This window comes from Cryptomeria japonica, chromosome 1, assembly GCF_030272615.1.
Source record: "Cryptomeria japonica chromosome 1, Sugi_1.0, whole genome shotgun sequence".
Lineage (NCBI taxonomy): Eukaryota > Viridiplantae > Streptophyta > Pinopsida > Cupressales > Cupressaceae > Cryptomeria > Cryptomeria japonica.
The window spans coordinates 230,212,499-230,232,911 of record NC_081405.1 but is presented as its reverse complement, the minus strand read 5'-3'; the positions used below and the strand labels follow the sequence as shown (position 1 = coordinate 230,232,911).

Genomic DNA, 20,413 nt, shown 5'->3' with positions numbered 1-20,413 from the left:
TGGAGGACATATGGGACCGGATACGACAGCAAGGAAGGTCCTACTAGCTGGCTTGTGGTGGCCGACACTGCATAATGACGCCAGAGAATGGGTGACAAGTTGTGATACATGTCAGCGTGCGGGGCGACCATTAAAGAGGGATTTCATGCCACTTAACCTGGCGCATGCTCAAGAGTTGTTCGAAAGATGGGGGTTAGACTTCGTTGGTCCATTGAAACCGAGTCGCGCCTGACGATGTAGATACATTGTCGTGGCGACAGAATATTTGACCAAATGGGTCGAAGCTAGGGCGTTGGCAGACAACTCCGCCGTCAGCACGGCGAAATTCATTTATGAACAGATTATCACCCGGTACGGAATACCGATTCAACTGACAAGTGATAGAGGGGGGGCACTTTGTAAATCATATTGTTCGACTACTGACAACCGAGTTCAAAATTTTTCATTCTCTATCGAGTCCGTACTATCCCAGGGCAAACGGTCAGGCCGAGGCAACCAACAAAATCATCGTGTCGGTAATTTATAAGTCCTGTGGGGTGGAAAAAGAAGACTGGGAAGAGCGTCTGCCTTCGGTACTCTGGGCGTACCGCACAACTTACAAAGTAACTACCGGGCAGACACCTTTCCAATTGATGTACGGCCAGGAAGCTGTAGTGCCGATCGAATTCATGGTGCCAAGTCTCAGAATCGCTATTGACAACAAACTAGGCGACATGGAAAGCCTTCGAGAGAGATTATACGCCTTAAATAAGTTGGATGAAAGACGGACGATGGCACAATGGGTGACAGACGTGGCCCAGCAACGCAGGAAATACTGGCATGATCAACACATTCGGCGGGCGAGGCTCACGCCGGGCCAATTAGTCCTAAAGTATAACGGACGGAACGAGATTAAGCCCGGCAAGTTCAAAGTGAAGTGGCTAGGCCCTTACAGGATCCGAGAGGTCGCAGCCAATGGATCCGTCAAGCTCTCGACCCTCGACGGACAGGAAATCCCAGAGGGCGTCAATGGGTCGAAACTGAAAGTGTATCACCAGAGGATGGAAGCGCGCAGGAGCAGCCCGACAGGAGGCGCACAGTCGCAGTCAGGCAATAAATGAAAATGAAAAAATTTTTTTGAAAAAAATTAGAAAATTCGAGAAAATTTTTTTTTTTGAAAAAAAATATATATGAAAATTTGAAAAAAATTGGAAAAATTTTTTTTTTTGAAAAAAAAATAAAAAATTAGAAATTCGGAAAAAAAAAAAATTGAAAAAAATATATAAAGGAAAAATTGAAAAAAAATTGAAAAAAAAAAAAAAAATTGAAAAAAATTGGAAAAGGGAGAAAAAGGGACCACCGCACGGTGGCCACGTAGTGGCACCACCGTGCGGTGGCACCACCCACGGCGGACACCACCGTGCGGTGGCACCACCGTAGTGGACACCACCGTGCGGTGGACACCACCGTGCGGTGGCACCACCGACGGTGGGACCACCGACGGTGGAAGCCACCGTGCGGTGGCAGCCGCGGGGTATAAAGCCACCGAAGGTCATAACAAAGGCTCCACGAGACAAAGGCTCCGCACGAAGACAAAGGCACCGCACGAGACAAAGGCACCGCACGAAGCCACCGAGGGTTAGGACAAACGCCGCACAACCACCACGCCTACCGAACGAAGGGAAAAGAAACAGCGCCGCACAGCGACGCCTACACCGCACAGCCGCGCCTTCACCGCACAGCCACGCCTACCGAAGGGAGATAAAACGCCGAAGGAAAATAAAACGGAGCAAGACAAGATACCGTGCGGTAGAAGGAAGAAGGGGGATTCTGTGCGAACAGCGTGAAAAAAAAAAAACGCACCGCACAGTCTTCGCTTTTCGATGCCTGGAGGCAGTTAGTCGTTTTTTTACTACAGCTAGAATCAAGAATCAGTTACAGGAAGCTAATGGAGTCCGCGGGAAAAAGAAACTGGAAAAAACAATTGCAGGATAGCAGCCATAAGAAGCCGGATGCACGTATTCTTCCTTCAGGTGTTCGAATAGCAGGCGGCACAATGGAAGCCAGACAAAAGAAGAAGACACCACAGCAGCCCACTGCACGAGGGAAGAACACCTCCACTTCACAGAATATCACCTTTGAGGGATTGAATGGGGTGGAATGTTGGAAATGGTGGCAAGACACGCCGGACGATAATTTGGTGAAAACAAGTCTTCGCCGAGCAGGGGTAGAATGGGCTATACGGATGCCTGTGTTCGCCATTCGCGAGTACGAGGGAGCATTACGATATATGGTTGATACCTTTGATAGCCGCTCACGGACGAGCACATTTGAGTATTTGGGGAAGGATATCACCATATCCTTCAAACCTGCAGATTTCACCAGAGTATTTGGCATCCCAAGCATACATGGCAAGAAAGTGGACTTGAAGCCGAAGAAGATGACACGGGAAGAAAAGGAACATTGGATTAGGCGAGTGTCCCGAGACTTGACCCCAGTAGAGTTGGCGAGCATCGTAGATGCCACGAAGGGTCGTGGGATGCGTAGGTCCTTTGTCGCAGAGGGTCATTGGCGATGCATTATGGACGTCATCAAAAGCAGGTTGACAGGGTTGGGTAGGGCATCAGACATTGCTCTACCACAGATAGTATTGATGAACGCGTTGATGAATGGAGTCGTCTATGATTGGGCTACCTTGTTATCAGAGCGGATGTGCGCATTCTTGATGATGGAGCAGCGCACCTTTTACATGCCCCACTATGCCATTGGACTGTTCTTGGAGGCTACGCGAGAAGCAGTGCCAGAAGCTGAGTTAGAGGTACGGCCACAAGGACCCTTGGCGGAGGGTGAGCCTCCTATCATGCATTGGCGACACCTGGATATTGGACACTCTTCCGCGAAGCGGAAACGGGTATTAGAGACCACCGCAGCAGAACCGGATAGTGGGCGAGAAACGTCCAGCAGTGCAGAGGATTCCGAGGATTCGGAGGATGAGGATGATAGTAGCAGTCGGGCCATAGACGAGGGGAGGATGGAGCCCGCCGGAGAGCGAGTGTTGTTTGCACCACCCACACTCCCACTTGGCACACTTGTGGGGTCATCCACGGGCAGTACTACGATTCCGGCATTTGGACAGAGCCGCACGCCCATTACACTCAGGCCCATGCAGCCGGCCGCAGCACCTTCCACCATACCAGCCGCAGGACCGACTCCCGCAGAGGCATGTACCGACAACACGGCAGAGTTGTGTGGTCCACCGCAGGGAGGCGTGGCAGAGGAGATGGTTGAGACGGAGCCTCAGGTACGATTGGACGTCGTGGGATCCGATGCAGTGGTGACGGTTGCTGCCTCCTTGTTGGAGGAGCCCATCGCGGGACATGGTTCCGAGGGGGAGAGAGGGTCGGAGGTGTTGAGTGCAGTTCCATCGGTGGCGGCTATGGGGAGTTGGCTGACCCGGAGATTCCAGATGACAGTGACGCCACCCGTAGGAGCAGCTGTACTCTCACCTCGGCGAGAGCCTCCCACTGAGGTGGTGGATCTGGAGGATTCCTCGGCGGAGACGCAGGCACCAGCAGAGGGACAGGTCCTTGGAGAGGGTGTTCCTACCAGCCCAGAGCAGGCGACTGCTACACTTGAGGGGGCGGGGGAGACACCATTGGGCCAGCAGGATGCAGTTGGTGTGGTTGAGGAGACTTTTGAGTTACCACGTGGGCTTCCTGTACCTACATCGGGGCTAGATGGAGAGGATATTGAGGGTTATCTAGCAGATATGGTGACGAGGGGTCGGCGAGTGGTGGCCGCAGCTCAGACACGGGCTCTACAGCAGGTTGTGGAGGAATTAGAGCAGGTCCTCCAGTTTATGCGAGACGGCTGTCCCGCAGCTTTCACCTTATGTTTTGAGGCACGAGGGTGGCCAGTTACCCAGACGGATGCGATGTGGGAGGCTTGGTGTGTGCCTCAGCCCGTCGTGGAGAGTAGAGTGACGCCTCTCGTCCGGGAGATTGAGCAGGTTTACAAGGAGGCCTACTATGCCTTACGCCAGACACAGCATGAGTCCGCGGTTCGCGAGGCTGCTCGAGTGGAGTTAGAGCAGGCAATGGCCATGCAACAAGCCTCGTGGGCAGGCGAGAGATCAGAGTTGGTCGCACAGCTTGAGGCAGCCTGTGCAGAGAAGGTTGCGGTGGACGCCCGTCTTTCAGAGGAACAGAGTGCGCGGAGTCTCATCCAGCAGGAGTTAGATGTTGTTCAGGCCCAGTTGGTTCGCATGACGGAGTCCGCCGATACCAAGGAGAGGGAGCTACTGGAGGCTGCGCTTATGGTGAAGACTGCCTTAGAGAAGGTGTTGGTAGCAGAGCGGGATGTGGCAGCGCGCACCCAGCAGGTCTATGAGCTCTGCGCCCGCCTGGCGGCCCAGCCACCCGCATCTCACCCTTCGACTTCAGGGACGCTTCCTCAGCCCCCTCCTTGACTTTCACTTGGTTGTATATTTATATTACATTGTCTCCATTTTGTTGTTAGTCGTCGGAGACGACTTCTTTTTGGGGGGGATGATGTTATCGGGAAAAAGTGTATAGTTAGTAATGTTAATTATCAATAGTTAGTTAGCCGACGGGTAGGTAGTTGGAGTTGCGACGGTTGGGTCGCACCCCTTCGGCAGTCATATATTGTATCACCTCCGGGTGTTGGGAGGTAATGTGTTGTTGACGACGGATATAATGTGAACATCCTTTGATATTAATGGAAAGCTTATTCTGGTACTTCTTTTATATTTGCATTGTACATTGCTGTTCAGTTTCTGTATTCTTCCTGTTTACCCAGTGAGGGAAACAGAGTCCTTTCCGTAACAGATTGGACTCTTTTGCGGACGGACACGTGGGAGCACTCAATCACCGACAGAGAACTATCGATCCACCCTATGCTCGTCGGCGTACTTCTTTTGCCGTTCCTGCGCCGCCACTAAATGCTCTTTGATCCTCTCCACTTGCTGCTCCATATCTCGAAGCATATCTGGACCTAGAAACACCCTGTCCTCTAATCGGTCCCAACTCATGGGAGTCCGACAAGGACGACCATATAATGCCTGAAAGGGAGCCATACCGATGGAACTGTGGTATCCATTGTTATAAGCGAATTCCACCAAGTATAGGTAGTCCTTCCAACGGGACTGCTGGTCCATGACGTACATCCGAAGCATGTCCTCCAACACCTGGTTGACTCTCTCTGTCTGCCCGTCAGTCGCAGGATGGTAGGCTGAACTAAAGTTCAACTAAGTCCCTAATGTTTGCTGAAGACATTTCCAAAGAGCTGAAGTGAATACGGGATATCTATTAGAAATGATCTTTTGTGGGATGCCATGAAGTCTAACAATATCCTTCATGAAAATACTGGCCATTGATGCTGTGTTATAAGAAGATCAGACAGGCGAGAAATGTGCAACTTTGGTCAACCTGTTCACGGTGACCATGATAGCGTCGTGATGACGTGAGGACTTAGGTAATCCCACAATGAAATCCTTAGAAATAATATCCCACTTCCACTCCGGAACAAGATGCTGCTGCAAAAGACCTGCCGCATGCTGATGCTTTGCCTTCACCCTTTGGCACTCTAAGCATCGTGCCACAAAATCCACTATATCCCTCTTCATACCCGTTCAAAAGTACAACTCCCGAAGATCCACATACATCTTCTTAACACCAACATGAGTAGAATATGGTGCTCAATGTGACTCGAATAGGATCAAAGCACGAAGACCCTCAGAAGAAGGAACATAAATATGTCCCATATGCCGCAAAAGACCATCAGAATCGAGGGAATAACTTGCGAATCTACCCTCCAAAACTCTACTAGACTCCACCTCGGGACTAACATCCTGATACCAAGTATCTACAAGGAGTGCTGCAACAATCTATCCTCTCAAATCCACTCCAAGAGATACCGCAGAAATCCCATGTCGACAACGACTAAGGGCATCTGCAACCACATTCTCTTTCCCCTGAATATATTTAACCTCAAAATCACATTCGCACAAGAATTCCATCCACCTCTTTTGCCTAGCATTCAGGTTCGGTTGCGTAAATATATACTGTAGGCTGCGATGAGCTGTATGTAACACGAACCAATGCCCCAAGAGAAAGTGTCTCCAACGAACCAAAGCATGCACAATGGCTGCCAACTCAAGGTCATGCGTGGGATAATTAAGTTCATGGTCCTTGAGTTTATGAGATTCATAAGCAATCACTCTCCCATCTTGCATCAAAACCGCTCCTAACCCTTCCAAGGACGCATATGTGCAAACCATGAAATCACCAAAAGGGTCGGGAATTGCCAAAATAGGCGCATTGGTCAACCTCTCCTTAAGGACCTGAAAAGCTTCTTGACACTTCTTTGACCATACAAACTTCTTCCCTTTTCTCTGCAGGGAAGTGATAGATGAGCAATCCTCGAAAAGCCCTGAACAAATCTTCGATAGTAACCTGCCAATCCCATGAAACTGCGAACCTCAAAGACTTTCGTGGGTGTGGGCCACTCGAGAATAGCTTGGATCTTTGAGGGATCCACTGCAATACCATCTCCAGAAATGACATGTCCAAGGTACTTAGGCTGCCCTATTCTCAGTTCCTCGGTGAGGGGTAAGTTCGTGCAAATTGGTTTCTCAGTTGCTTACTCCCTTGTGTGTTGGACTTGGGTGGACTGTTTTGACCGCTACGTTCCGATGCTTTCCCTGCACTCTCGGCCACGCATGCGTCCTCTAAACATCCACCTCCAATGTCCCAACACTCTGGGTACTTCTAGGTGTGCTGGACCTGGATAGACTGTTCCAACTGCTATGTTCCGGTGCTTTCCTCACATTCTCGGTCACATGCACGTCCTCTACATGTCCACCTTGAGCGTTCCAACTGTCTAGGTACTTCTAGACTCTGACTCATCACTGTGCTCCCTTCGGCTGAGGGTCGACGGATCACCTAATCGCTTGGTCTTGACCACCCTGTGGCCTCTTCTCACCTTTTGGGGTCTATGGGCATGAATCACTCAAGGCTGACCCGATTTCTTTTGTAATGATACCAAAATGTTTGCTGCTATATTTGATAAATTAAATACAAGACATAATAATATACATGACAATGCATATACACACAATAGTAAAATATATCTTTATTCACACATGCAATTATTACAGAGGAAGACCAGAGATGATCGGCCAAGGATTACAATTGACCTGACTATTCCATACTACCTTCCTTGGTGGTACACAGCATATTTAAATGACCCGATGGTTGCCGAGAGGAACACAACCATCAACCAATCGACACATTAACTACTCGAGAGTGACAACCCACTTAATACAAACAATTAATACATTGGCAGATAACAAATATTATCAATATAACCATAGGCATTTTATGCCAACTACACTGTTAGTATTCTGCACTAGATCAAGTTCTTGGGAAAATATTCACGGAAAATGCCCGTCTATTCTAAATGGAGATCCAGATCCAAATTCTATTAAGAAAATTGAACTAAGAAATAGTACCACAGATAATTCAAGATAAAAACCTACAGATAAAGCTATGTAGCTTTGTTACAAAGCAGTAGAAGCAAACATTCAGTGTTCAAACACAAAGTTAATGGTTTGGGTTTGGGTTCAGATTCAGGTTGGAGAACCCGGTTTGCTGGTTCGATAAAATTTTGAAAATGGGTTTTGGGTTCGTTAGTAGAAAAGCAATATAAAAGTCACACACACACACACACACACACACATATATATATATATATATTAACATTCAATAAACATATCATAACGCTGAATTAAGATAAATAAATATTTGTCTAAGCGCTTCAATGTCCTTGCACGTCTGATGCTGAAGACACGAAGAAGTCTGACTTAAACAATGGACAGGAAATGTCATGTAGCAGAAGTAGGCAAAGAAGTTGGAGTGGGCGGAGGACCCTAAGTGAACCCAAGGCCATCCTGTATACGAACCCGTACCCAAATCTTATATAGGTGATACGGGGGCCTATTTATCCGAACCCAGCAACTTAGTCCAAAAATAGTATGTTTTTTCTTCTCTATATTCAATATTTTGTCTGTGTTTGCATGCATGCATAAGTGTGCTTGTATGCATGTAGGTGCATGAATGTCTTTGTACCCTGATGAATGGTTCTTGTAAAATTTTTACCTGCAATGTATCTAAGCTTATCTGTATGTATTTTGTAATGGCAATTTTTCCCTTAATGATTTATCTTTGTTTGAATTGAATGATGATCTGATATTTTGTTTTATTGGTGTACTTGTAAGAACCCTTACTAACTTTGCCCTTAAATCATTGATTTCTACCCTTGGGAATTTTGTCAAACACTTGTCTTGCAAAGTCTGTACTTGCTGTTATGAGTTTTCTATTTGTATTGTTTGGGTCTTGTACACTGCAATTAATGTTTTGAATGCCTCTAACCATGAAAGATTGACTAACAATGTCATAGAAATGATATGCCAATTGATTTTGATACGTATAAGTAACTAAAAATAACAACTACAGGTGCTTGACAAATCATCAAACACTTGGCATGCAAACTAGAAATTATGTGGCAGCAGCATAATGAAGTTTTTATTAGTTATTCTCACACCAAATAGTTACAAAGGTATAACATGTAATTTCCAAAACTTATGACAGCAAAATTAGAGAACCTGATATGTAAAATGCTTGCTGCAAATGATGGTCTCCACTCTTCAATGGACTGCCAATTAAACACGTTCCTGCTGTAGCTACAAATAATTTGCCAATTAAATCCCTGATATCTTAGTACTGTAGCACGTCACTATTCACGTCACTGTAGCGTTTCACTATTCACGGATTACTGTAGCATGAGTACTGTAGCGGTTACTGTAGCGCGGTTACTGTAGCGTCTACTGTAGCGCGGGTACTGTAGCAGCAATTGTATCTTGAAATGATTGCTTCAATTCTGATTTTTAATGGCTGCCAAATGAAACTGTAGGTCTGCAATTGATATATATTCGAAAATCTGCATACCCTAGATGTCTTCCCTTCTTTTTAAAGCCCAAATAGAACTCCAGAATGAAGCTCTCCTGAAGTGCCAAATTCAGTGGATATTTAACCATCTCAAATGGTTGCAACACTGAAGAATTGTCGCTCTCCAATGGCTGACTGAATCAGAAACCCTTGGCTTCTTCTCCCAAGTTCATAACAAACAAATATCAATTCTCTGGATGGATGATATAAAATGAGCTCTTAAGTCCCTTTTTATTCTTTCTTATGAGAGCTCGAACACTTTCTTGACCAATGTGGGATTAAAGACATATTCACACATTATAATATTAAAGTGACTTTATTATTATAAAGTTACTTTATAACTTTATAATAACATTAAAATATTTAAATAAATCACTTCAGTCACTTTTAATTAAATTAATTAAATATAAAGTCACCTTTTTTTATTTTATTTTATTTAATGACTTAATAAGAAATTAATTTAATCAATTTCTCCTTATTTCTCCACTTAGCCTTCGGAGAATGTAAAGGCTAAGAACTCCACTGAGATGCTAAAAAGGTGGGGACATTACAGCTTTGCCCTTAAATCATTGATTTCTACCCTTGGGAATTTTGTCAAACACTTGTCTTGCAAAGTCTGTACTTGCTGTTATGAGATTTCTGTTTGTATTGTTTGGGTTTTGTACACTGCAATTAATGTTTTGAATGCCTCTAACCATGAAAGATTGACTAACAATGTCATAGAAATGATATGCCAATTGATTTTGATGCGTATAAGTAACTAAAAATAACAACTACAGCTGCTTGACAAATCATCAAACACTTGGCATGCAAACTAGAAATTATGTGGCAGCAGCATAATGAAGTTTTTATTAGTTATTCTCAAACCCGTACCCAAATCTTATATAGGTGATACGGGGGCCTATTTATCCGAACCCAGCAACTTAGTCCAAAAATAGTATGTTTTTTCTTCTCTGTATTCAATATTTTGTCTGTGTTTGCATGCATGCATAAGTGTGCTTGTATGCATGTGGGTGCATGAATGTCTTTGTACCCTGATGAATGGTTCTTGTAAAATTTTTACCTGCAATGTATCTAAGCTTATCTGTATGTATTTTGTAATGGCAATTTTTCCCTTAATGATTTATCTTTGTTTGAATTGAATGATGATCTGATATTTTGTTTTATTGGTGTACTCCAGACTTTTACACAGCATGGGCTTTTATTTCAAAATTTTTAGAAGACCCTTTATCCGATCCTGTTGTTTCCTACAGGTATCAAGTACTTCCAAATTTCTAGTTTCTTTGTTAGATTTTCATATTGAAAATAAAAAAATAATAATTTTTGCTTGTAGTACACATTACACACAATGCTTTAAAAATTTCATTTTCCCTGTCATCTGCTGCTTTCTCTTCTTCTTTCTAGCTTTATTTCCTCTGACTGTCAAAAGATTCTGCACTACCTTAGTCGAGATGTGTACTGTCTAATTTATGATTCCAATATTTACTAGGTGTTATATTACGTATCAAGAAGTAGTATCAATTATATTAACTATTTGTTTTGGAGTATAGACATTTCCAAGATCAGTTTGATAGTTAAGCCTATCTGTCAACACAGTATTATTTTAATTTGTGGTTAATTTTATACCTTTTCTCTAAGAATTCTTTAACCTAGTGAAAAAGAATATCCAAGGCATGGCAAGAAAATCTGATTTTTTTTTACGTTTTCTCTTAAGAATTCTTTAACCTAGTGAAAAAGGATATCCAAGACATGGCAAGAAAATCTGATTTTAAATAACAATATTAATGGAAGAAACGGAAATGTAATGTCCCCTATTAGGACTTAACTTAAAAATTTAAAATTTGTCTAGATGTTGGATATAACAGATCTGAATCGGTTTAGAATCTGATTCTCGATCATGTGTCTGTTTCTAATCTGATCTAAATGTTGTGTTCTTTCACTGATTGCTGAACTTATTTGGAGTTGATGATCTTAGGCCAGTTTGGAATGTGTATTCCTTTATCGGCTGCTACAGATATTTGAATCCGTTGATGTTCTTTCAGAGACTTTGCTTCACAAAAATAATCAACAAAGCCTTTATTAGTTCGATATCATATATTTAGAACTGCTTTGTTATGAGTTTGATCTTAATTCGCACTTGTTGCTTGATATGACCTTTTTCCATGTCTGGATTGATGTCCTCTTTTATTATTTACTGAAGATGTTCAATTCTGATTGGATGCCTTTTACTTTTTCAGATCTGAATTACTATTTTCTCTTCCCACTCCTTTTCCTTCAATCACGTCCCTCCTTAAATATGCTTCTCTTGTTGCTGAAGAGTTGTGTCTCCTTAGACAGTCACTTTCTTTTCAAGGGTGGTGTCTACATAAATTTTCCTTTTGCTCCTTAACTAATATTAAACATATTTGATTCGCTGGATTTGATTGCTAGGCTAAGCTCTTCCTCCCCTTTCCATCCCAAATGAAGTTCTCTTCTCTCTCTTTTATATCTCATGTTTGAGGGAGTCACAACTGTTCATTTCATGCCTTTTGACCATTCATTAAACTTAACTAAATTTTAATTATATTAAATTTTATTTTTGTTCTTTTATATTTTAATTTATATTTTTTATTATTATTATTATTATTATTATTATTATTATTGTTATTGTTATTATTAAATCCTATTTCAACAAGGGGACATTACATGAAAATTGTCGTGTGATTGCATTTCTAGATCTTTTGAATGCAGTTTAAATAATACACAAGTATTTGGTAAAAATTAGATGTATTTACAAATGATCAAACCGATCATTAAATAGAATTACAATGAACGAAGTTTCTAAAAAGAAACTCGTCAGAATTAGAAAGAATCTAATTATACAAGATATGCACAATATTGACCATTAAACAAAATAGAAACAAATAAGACAAAGATATTATTCTAATACCCTCCCTTAATGGTCAATCTGTCTACTACACCAAGCAACCCCCTAAACTTAACAAATTTATTTGGAAGTAATACATATGTAAAAGTATATGGATTTCAAAGAATCGATGTTGTTCAATTAATCAAGGAGACAAAGCTCCTTTAAATAGAGTTACAAAGACAATGTTTCTAAAAGAAACAATTGTTAACTAGAGGCGAAGTTAGAAACAACTTAAATGACCATTAATAACACAAAGAGAAAGATATTATTCTAATACCCTCCTTTAATGGTCATCGTTCTAACTACCAAGAGAAATAACAGAGAAGGTTGCCCCCTTCTTCTCAGAACACGTTGCAACAGAAGACACGAGCCTGCCATTGACTCTGCCACTTGGGATGAGTCTACCACCGACCCTCCCAGAAACTTCAGAATTTTTGGAGATACCCAAAACAACACCAACTGTCCAACCTGATGTTGGAGAACTGTTCCTCCCTGTAACTAGAGACACACCAAGAATAGCTGTCACGATTTTGAGGAAAAAATCGGCAAACCCTCCAAACTATAGTAGATGAGCAAGATGCCCGAAAATTGACTTCAAACAAGAGACTGGTGCAGATGTTCGCACAACAACTCCAGGTGCAACTAAAAATAGACTGCAACAAAGTACAATTTTTGAGGAAAAAATTATAAACCCTCCCAAGATTTTTTTTAGAGGGACAAAATATTTAGAAACCCACAGATAATTTTTGAGGACAAAATTATTAAAATCCACAAATTTTTTTAAAGGAAAAAAATATTAAAACCCATCAGAATTTTTTTTAGGTAAAAAATATTAAAAATCGAAACGAACATCGATGCCTAGAAGCCATCTTCATGCTTTTTAAGGCACGAAAAAAAAAATATTAAAACCCATTAGAATTTTTTTTAGGTAAAAAACATTAAAAATTGAAACGAACATCGATGCCCAGAAGCCATCTTCACGCTTTTCAAGGCATGAAAAATGAGGTACTGAGAAGATGCTGAATGCATGAAACCCGAGGTACGAAGTTCATTGCACTGCGACAAGTACATGCACAAATTCCAAGACATTCTTTGGCACAAAATTCGAGGTACCGAAAACTAGGCACCCAAAAAAATCTGAGACCAACCCAAGAAAAGCTCTCGAAAAACCCACGAAGAATCTGAAATTAGAATACAGGTCCGAGGGCTCAAAAATCGAGGCACAAAAAATGATGCACCCAGAAAAATATGATGATGACCCAAGTGAGGTCTCGAAAAACTCACCAAGAATATGCAACCAGAATAAAATTTCTACTTGAACCGAAGGGTATAAACCCTAGCTGAAAATGCAGAACCCTAGATTGTGAATTTTTTTTTGCAGGAGGCTAAAATATTTTTGGATTTGATGCAGAAGAAATTTCGAGGGTCAGTAAACCCTAGCCGCCATAGTCACAAGGCACCCAGATGAAAAAGAAATCCCGCCAAAAAATTTCGACATGCAGAAAATCGCATTGCAAGCGAGATGAAGGGCATCAAGGGTTGAAAACACCAAAAACGCGAAATAAATCGCGCGCTGCAGAAGGTCGGGACCAGAGGAAATGCTGTCGCGCAGAGGTCTGAAGACGCAAAATTGCATCGCATTGCAGCAGGCAGGTCGCGAAATGCGAGAATAAAGACTGCGGGAAGAGGGAAAAAGAACGTGAAATTTGTCACAACACAGCAGGTCGTAGACAAAGAAGAATATCGCGATTTTTCAAACACCCTCAATATTCCTTTCGAAAAATTTCCACACAGATAAAAACTGATTTCCAGAAATCTTAAAAAGATTCTTTTGAAATTCTTTATTGGAAACAAATCCCCTAGAAAATTTAAAAATCCCGCTCTGATACCATAATATAGATGCAAAAGCATATGGATTTCAAAGAATCGATGTTCAATTAATCAAGGAGACAAAGCTCCTTTAAATAGAGTTACAAAGATGATGTTTCTTTCTAAAAGAAACAATCGTTAACTAGAGGCGAAGTTAGAAACAACTTAAATGACCATTAATAACACAAAGAGAAAGATATTATTCTAATATTAAAGAGATGGAATTAGACAAACTCAATGACCACATTGCTGAATTGGCTTATGCCATGATGTAAAAATGGTAGTTTTTCAAACTTGGACGATTTTACGGTCAGAGAACAAATGGAATTTTGGAGCAGAATGGGAGCACATTATATTGATGATGCATGATGTTTTACAATTAGCTAGATTTTAGGTCACTTCATCAATTTTTATTTTTAATGGCTTGGCATGAAATGCTTATAGCATATGCGTAGATAGTATACCAGATAATGAAATTCTTTCATTGTTCACAATATAACAAATTTGCACAACGTGTCAAATCAATGTCCACTCATACAACATTTGAGGTCTCAACCTCCTCTATGACATATTGCAAAATATGAAGTTGGAATTCTGCATCCTTGTGCTTCCCAGAACATTCAATAGGCCTAAGAAAATAAGAGCCAAATGAACATGTGATATGATGTTGATGAGTGGTTGATGTCTAATATCAGTCCACCCATCCATAACAATAGAGCAACCCGTCCTAACCCAACTCTATCTCATGTCCTCCATCACCAAACTCTCCTTGGAATATTCTTTGTCAAGGTTGGTGGTGCGTTTATGTTCTCCATGGGGTGAATGATGGACCAATAGAGGCCACATCTTTGAACATTTGTTTAAAATAAGGAGAATATGGAACATGGAATAGGATGGCATAGGCATGGTAAAATTTGGCAATGGAAGAATCTACCACATATTGTGCCTACACATTAAACAAACCTGCAATTGTCCCTACTCTCTCACTAGCTTCTCAATATTTTGCCAATGGCAATGGCAGCTTTTGTTGGCATTGGCACACTTGTAGACCTTGATTGCATCTCAATATGAATCTATGAACCTCTACCTTCTCATCCTCCTTTGTATATTTACAAACCTTGACCAGTTGTGCTGTATAGCCAATGGATGAGAATGCACTTTTGTGTAGCTCCCTCTAAAATTTGTTTTACAAATGTGATACCACTCTATTACCTCTCGAATTTTTCTTTTTCATTTTTGTCTATGGTTGTCGCAAATTCAAGAAGCTGTGTTTTGGAATTAAATAGGTCTTTTCCACAAGGTTTTATATCTTAAAAATGGGCAATTAAATGGATTTGTGGCTGTCCTTCTTCACCCATAGCCCTTCCACACCCTGATGAACTCTCTAGTGAGCTTGTAATTCTCACATTTTGATTTTGATTTCTTTCTTCCATCTCATTATGCCCACTACTCGCACTGCTGCTGCTCATGTTGTTTTATTTTGTGAAACAATATGGAAGTGGAAGTTGGAAACTGTAAATAGAAAAATAAAATAAAATCATACATTTCTTCCTCTACACTTTGAATTTTGTTTTGAAGAAAACCCCAAAAAATGGAAGATTCACTTACCTCTTTTGCTTCCTTTGTTGCCTCACTCCTCATTGCTCACCAATGCTAGTTTTCCCAATTGCACTTTCAAACTATGTTGGCTTGCCTTTTCAACTTGGCTGTAAATTTCTTTTTCTTGTAGAAATGAACAAAAATTAGATATGGAGGCCTCCTTTTTTTATCTTAGGGCCAAGTGGGGTGTGGGGGCCTACAAGCAACAATAAAAAATCTCTTTTCTTAATTTGGGGGCTTTTCTACATGAACTTTATGGTTTGCTATCTTTTTTGTCTATTATATTATTTCTGAGGAAAATTGCTGAGGCCATCATGTAATGTAATCAAACTAATGTAGTAAAGTTTGTGCTAGCAGAGCCTTGTTTGAATTTGATTTAATCATAACCAAACTGATAATAGATACAATAAAACAATTTTATTTGAATTTTTTAGCATAAGCCTAGATGAAGGCTTTAAGTTTATTTTAAATTTTGGGATAAACAATATCTTTAAACTCTTGAGACCTTTGAAGGCATCAAGAAAAAAATCAACCTCTGCTAAAAGTGTCTTGGGCACATGTGTATCTTGGTGATATGACATTATAAAAGACAACACTGCATTTTAATTTATTATTTTACTTCATTTTTTTAATCACCACTTGCAATTCATAAATGAATATTTTTGATTTAGTTGTTGTATATCGCAGTATTTAGTGATTGAATGTGTACAAGCAAATTGGATAGGATCTTATCATTTATATGAATATTTTTGATTTAGTTGTTGTATATCGCTGTATTTAGTGATTGAATGTGTACAAGCAAATTGGATAGGACCTTATCATTTATTTTGTATATGTGCAGTTTGTGTGTTCTGCTCCGTTGGGGAGCTGTGGATGCAGCAGCCTACCCAGAAGCTTCAAAAAGGGTGTTTGAGATTTTATGGGAGGTTTCAACTGTTAAAGGCATGGAATTTTCAGATTTATGGGTGGAGGCACGCATATCAGCAATTCATGCATTGACCTTCTTTGAGGTTTGCAGTTTTGTATTTTATTTCTTGTGAAGCCTCAATTGGAAAGCATCTTCTGGAATTGCTTTAGTCTGAAAATTATTTTGAAAATATAAACTTGATGATGACTATGATAAGTTTTTTGAGTTGCGATATTTTTATCGTCTAGATAAATTGAGTTCCAATAAGAAACAGAGAAAAGTATAATGGTTTCCAATTTCTGTTCTTTCTAATTGAAGACTATTTCCCAATGCAATAAGATCCAAAAGTGATAGTAGTTGGTAGAAAACTCACATAGTTGCCTTCTATGTTTGAGTTTTGCAACTGCCTTAGAATTTATATTTTATGGGATTATCTATTCATTTTACTTGAAATTAGAAGTGAAATATTTGGGAAAATTGATGAGGCTAGATTTAATGAAGGATAGTCACAAAGAAAGAGAAATGGCCAAGAATTATCCAAGGTAACCAAGAGTTATTTCAGAAACGAAGTCAATTCCTACCTTAAAACATAAGTAGCTGGTTTTGGTATAGGGATGGGTACAGGTATGGGGTTTTAGTATTTTCCATATGGCATTTTTTTCCCCTTGGGTATGTACGGCTGTAAGATGTGTATGTGTGCATGCGCAAAGAAATTTAAAAGTATACAAAGTTGCAAATACATTTGATATATCATATAATATTAAATTTATATAACAATGACATTTGAATCTTTGATAGTATGACACTTCATTGTTGATCAATGATATTGTGATAATCATAAAGATAAGTGTCTAAGTTGTCAATTTTGGTCTCCACTCCGAAACCCCCTCATTGGAATGAAGTTTTTTATGTGACAAGAGATCTCATTAACTCGTGGGGGCCAGGAGTGGAGACCCCAATGGGGTTGAGGGGCACCACCTCTCATGGCACATACCATTTTCACTATTTTATCACTTAATGGGGAAATTGGTATTTGTCACATTTTTATTTATGAAAATGTTTTCAAAAAATGATTTTTATCCTTTAATTGTGTTTTGGGGTGTCATTGGGTCCCCTTGCGTTTTCCTAGGGTCTTGTCCAAGCATCCCTTGGGTTCATTGTGGGTCCTTCAGGGTTATGAGGGATGTTATGCCCTTTATTGAACCAACTTAGCTATTGTGACCGTTAGCCTATTCCTGGGCTCCCATAGGCTAATTGATGATGGTTAGGGGACTCAAACATTCTTGGAGAACTTGGTATCAATTTGTCTTGGCTTCCAAAGGCAGTGTGGTGATCAATTGATGTTCTAATTTCTTGCTACGCTCTTTGTAGCATTTTTGGTATTTTGGGTTCTTTATAATTCTTGGATGATATATCTATTTTTAGTAAGTTCCTGATTTAGCACCCGACATCTTCCTTTAGCTTCAGTTACCTCATGGTGTGTTCAATTTCAGTTTCTGGTGCCTTGGTGTCTAATGATCCCTCCCTATTTGGACTTATTCAACTTCTGATTTTCCTTTTTGGTTTGCTGATTTTTTTCCATCTTATTTGTATTTTTTGAAAGTTTTTTTAATTTTCTGTTTTTTTTCAATTTTTGCTTGGGTTTTGCAATTGGAATGAGTACAACAATAAATAAATGCTGGAAAATAATAGAGCAGCAAGTACATACAACTAATGAAGGAATTTATGAATTTTATTGAGATAATTTTGCTAGTGACATACCCCAATAATCAAGTATAGGTCTTATTACAAATTTGGGACAGCCAATTTGCCACGATTGAGGTTGATTACTCCAAAGTGGACTGCCCTATGTCTGATCAGTACTATCAGATTAATTTCAAAGTCTGACTGGCTGCTTGAAAGGCCTGAAACCTCATGTCCCAGCTGAAAAAAGGCTGCATAAAGCTCCTGGAAAGGTACGGCTGGCTGAAGGTGTGAAGGAGGGGTGATGAATGAAGACAAGCAGTCCAGATCTGCTCCTTGGTCTGAAAATTAACAATGAAACCCTTTTCTGTCAGCTGTTGCAACCTGAATGTGAATTCCTTCTGCTGATTTCTTGAATGAAATAAAAAATCAGACACTTGGGAGATGTTTCACTGCCGTAGGCCTCTGAATTGTAAGGGTTTTCCTCCCTACAACCTGCAAATTCTGCCTTGGATGTTAGAGCTTTGAAAACCAAGTCTTCTCCTGTGAAAATGATGCCAAAAAGATGGCAAAATGAAGCCTCCATTGTTGCTTTATTTACTCCAAACCCTAGTCAAACCTTTTTGGGTGGCATTTTAAGTTTTTTAGTCGGCATAAAATGCCAATTGTTATGTTTGATAATTTTGGTTATCTAACAATGTATTAATTAATTGTCTTAATTGGGTTGTCACTCTCAAGTAGTTATGTGTCCATTGGTTGACGGTTTTGTTCCTCTCGACAATTGTCGAGTACTTTAAATATGTTGTGTATGCCAAGGAAGGTAGTACGGTATAGTGGGATCTATTGTAATCCTTGGCCGACGATCTTTGGTCTTCTCCTTTGTAATAATTTCATGTGCGAATAAAGATATATTTTACCACTGTCTGGTATGTGTTGTCATGTATATTATTATTTTCTATATTTGATTTATTAGATTAAGTAGTAAACATTTTGGCACAATTGCCTTAAAAGAAATCGGGTCACCCTTGAGTGATTCATGCCCTTAGACCCCAATAAAGGTGAGAAGAGGCCATAGGGTAGTCAAGATCAAGTGATTAGCTGATTTGTCGACCCTCGGCCAGAGGGAGCACAGGGACAAGTCAGAGCTTGGAAGTACTCAGAGTGTTGGGGACATTGGAGGTGGATGTGTAGAGGACGCGTGCGTGGTCGAGAGTGCAAGGAAAGCACCAAAACGTAGTGGTTAGAACAGTCCACACAGGTTTGGCACACCTAAAAGTACTTGGAGTGTTGGAGACATTGGAGGTGGACGGGTAGAGGATGCACACATGGCTGAGAGTGCAGGGAAAGCATCCAAACGTAGTTGTTGAAACAGTCTACCCAGGTTTGGTACACAAGGGATTCAGTAGGCAAGAAACCAGTTTGCACCGTATTAAGAACTTGTCCTTTTCGAGGAATCGAGAATAAGGGGCTTGAGCCGAAGAATCTAGGGAGGAGAGAGTATAGAAACGAGGAAAGTGACCAAGGTGTAGACGACGCAGAAGGTGGACACATAGAGAGCTCGCGCGTAGCCGAGAGTGCAATAGAGGCATAGGAATGCGGACGAGAGTGAGACGGTCCAATCTGGTCGAATACACACGGTACCTTTTGAGTGAAAACAATGATGAACATCCAAGGGAAGCAAAAACTCCCTAAATTTACTAGGGATGGATTGGAGGACCCTGTATGGCATTGCAAGACCTGCATAACAATATGGAAGGCGGATGGTCAAGATGACCACGATTACTAGCTAAAGGCATTTCCTGCTATCCTATGGGGAATTGCCATTGACTGGTATATAGACCTAGAGGCTAAGTACAAGGTGGGATGGAGTGAACTAAAGAAGACATTTCAAGAAAAATTCAAAATGCGCTGAGATGACAATGAGATTGTTGCAAGAATTTAGAACACTAGGCAAGGGAAGAACAAGAACGTGCGAGCATACAATAGTAGGCTCAAAAAACTATTGAACAAGATGGAGAACCAGCCAACCGACGGGTTGAAGAGGAGTTGGTTCACTGAGGGGTTATTTCCCTCGATATGCAAGAAGATGAAAGTAGTGCTTCTGTCCTCGTAGGCCGATGCTTACAATTGGGTGATGGACATCGAGAGTGAAAACAAAACATCCTCTCGAGGGAAGAGGAAGACTAATGATGATGACAACACCAAAGGTAGTAGTGATGAGGAATCCAAAACCGTACAGGCCTTTCGACGGTATATGTTGAGAATGATGAAAGAATTGAAGGCTGAGAAAGGAACCAATAAAGAAAGTAATGAACTTTGGTGTATTGAGTGCAAAATTGAGGGGCACACGAAAGGTAATTGCCCTAAAAAGATGTTTTGTGAGATTTGCCAAGTGATGCATCATTCAATAAAGGAGTGTCCATATAATTGAAGTTTAGAAGT

At 40.8% G+C, this 20,413-nt stretch overlaps 1 protein-coding gene across 2 annotated transcripts in view; it reads left to right on the top strand.

Annotated features, from left to right (window-relative positions):
• LOC131035366 (protein RST1) overlaps positions 1 to 20,413 on the top strand; it is a 198,453-nt gene that overhangs the window by 81,421 nt on the left and 96,619 nt on the right. For both annotated transcript variants that reach the window (XM_057967040.2, XM_057967039.2), the window contains exons 12-13: positions 10,186 to 10,258; positions 16,223 to 16,391. In XM_057967040.2, coding sequence (XP_057823023.2) covers positions 10,186 to 10,258; positions 16,223 to 16,391 — 242 coding nt within the window. The remainder of the gene's footprint in view (positions 1 to 10,185; positions 10,259 to 16,222; positions 16,392 to 20,413) is intronic.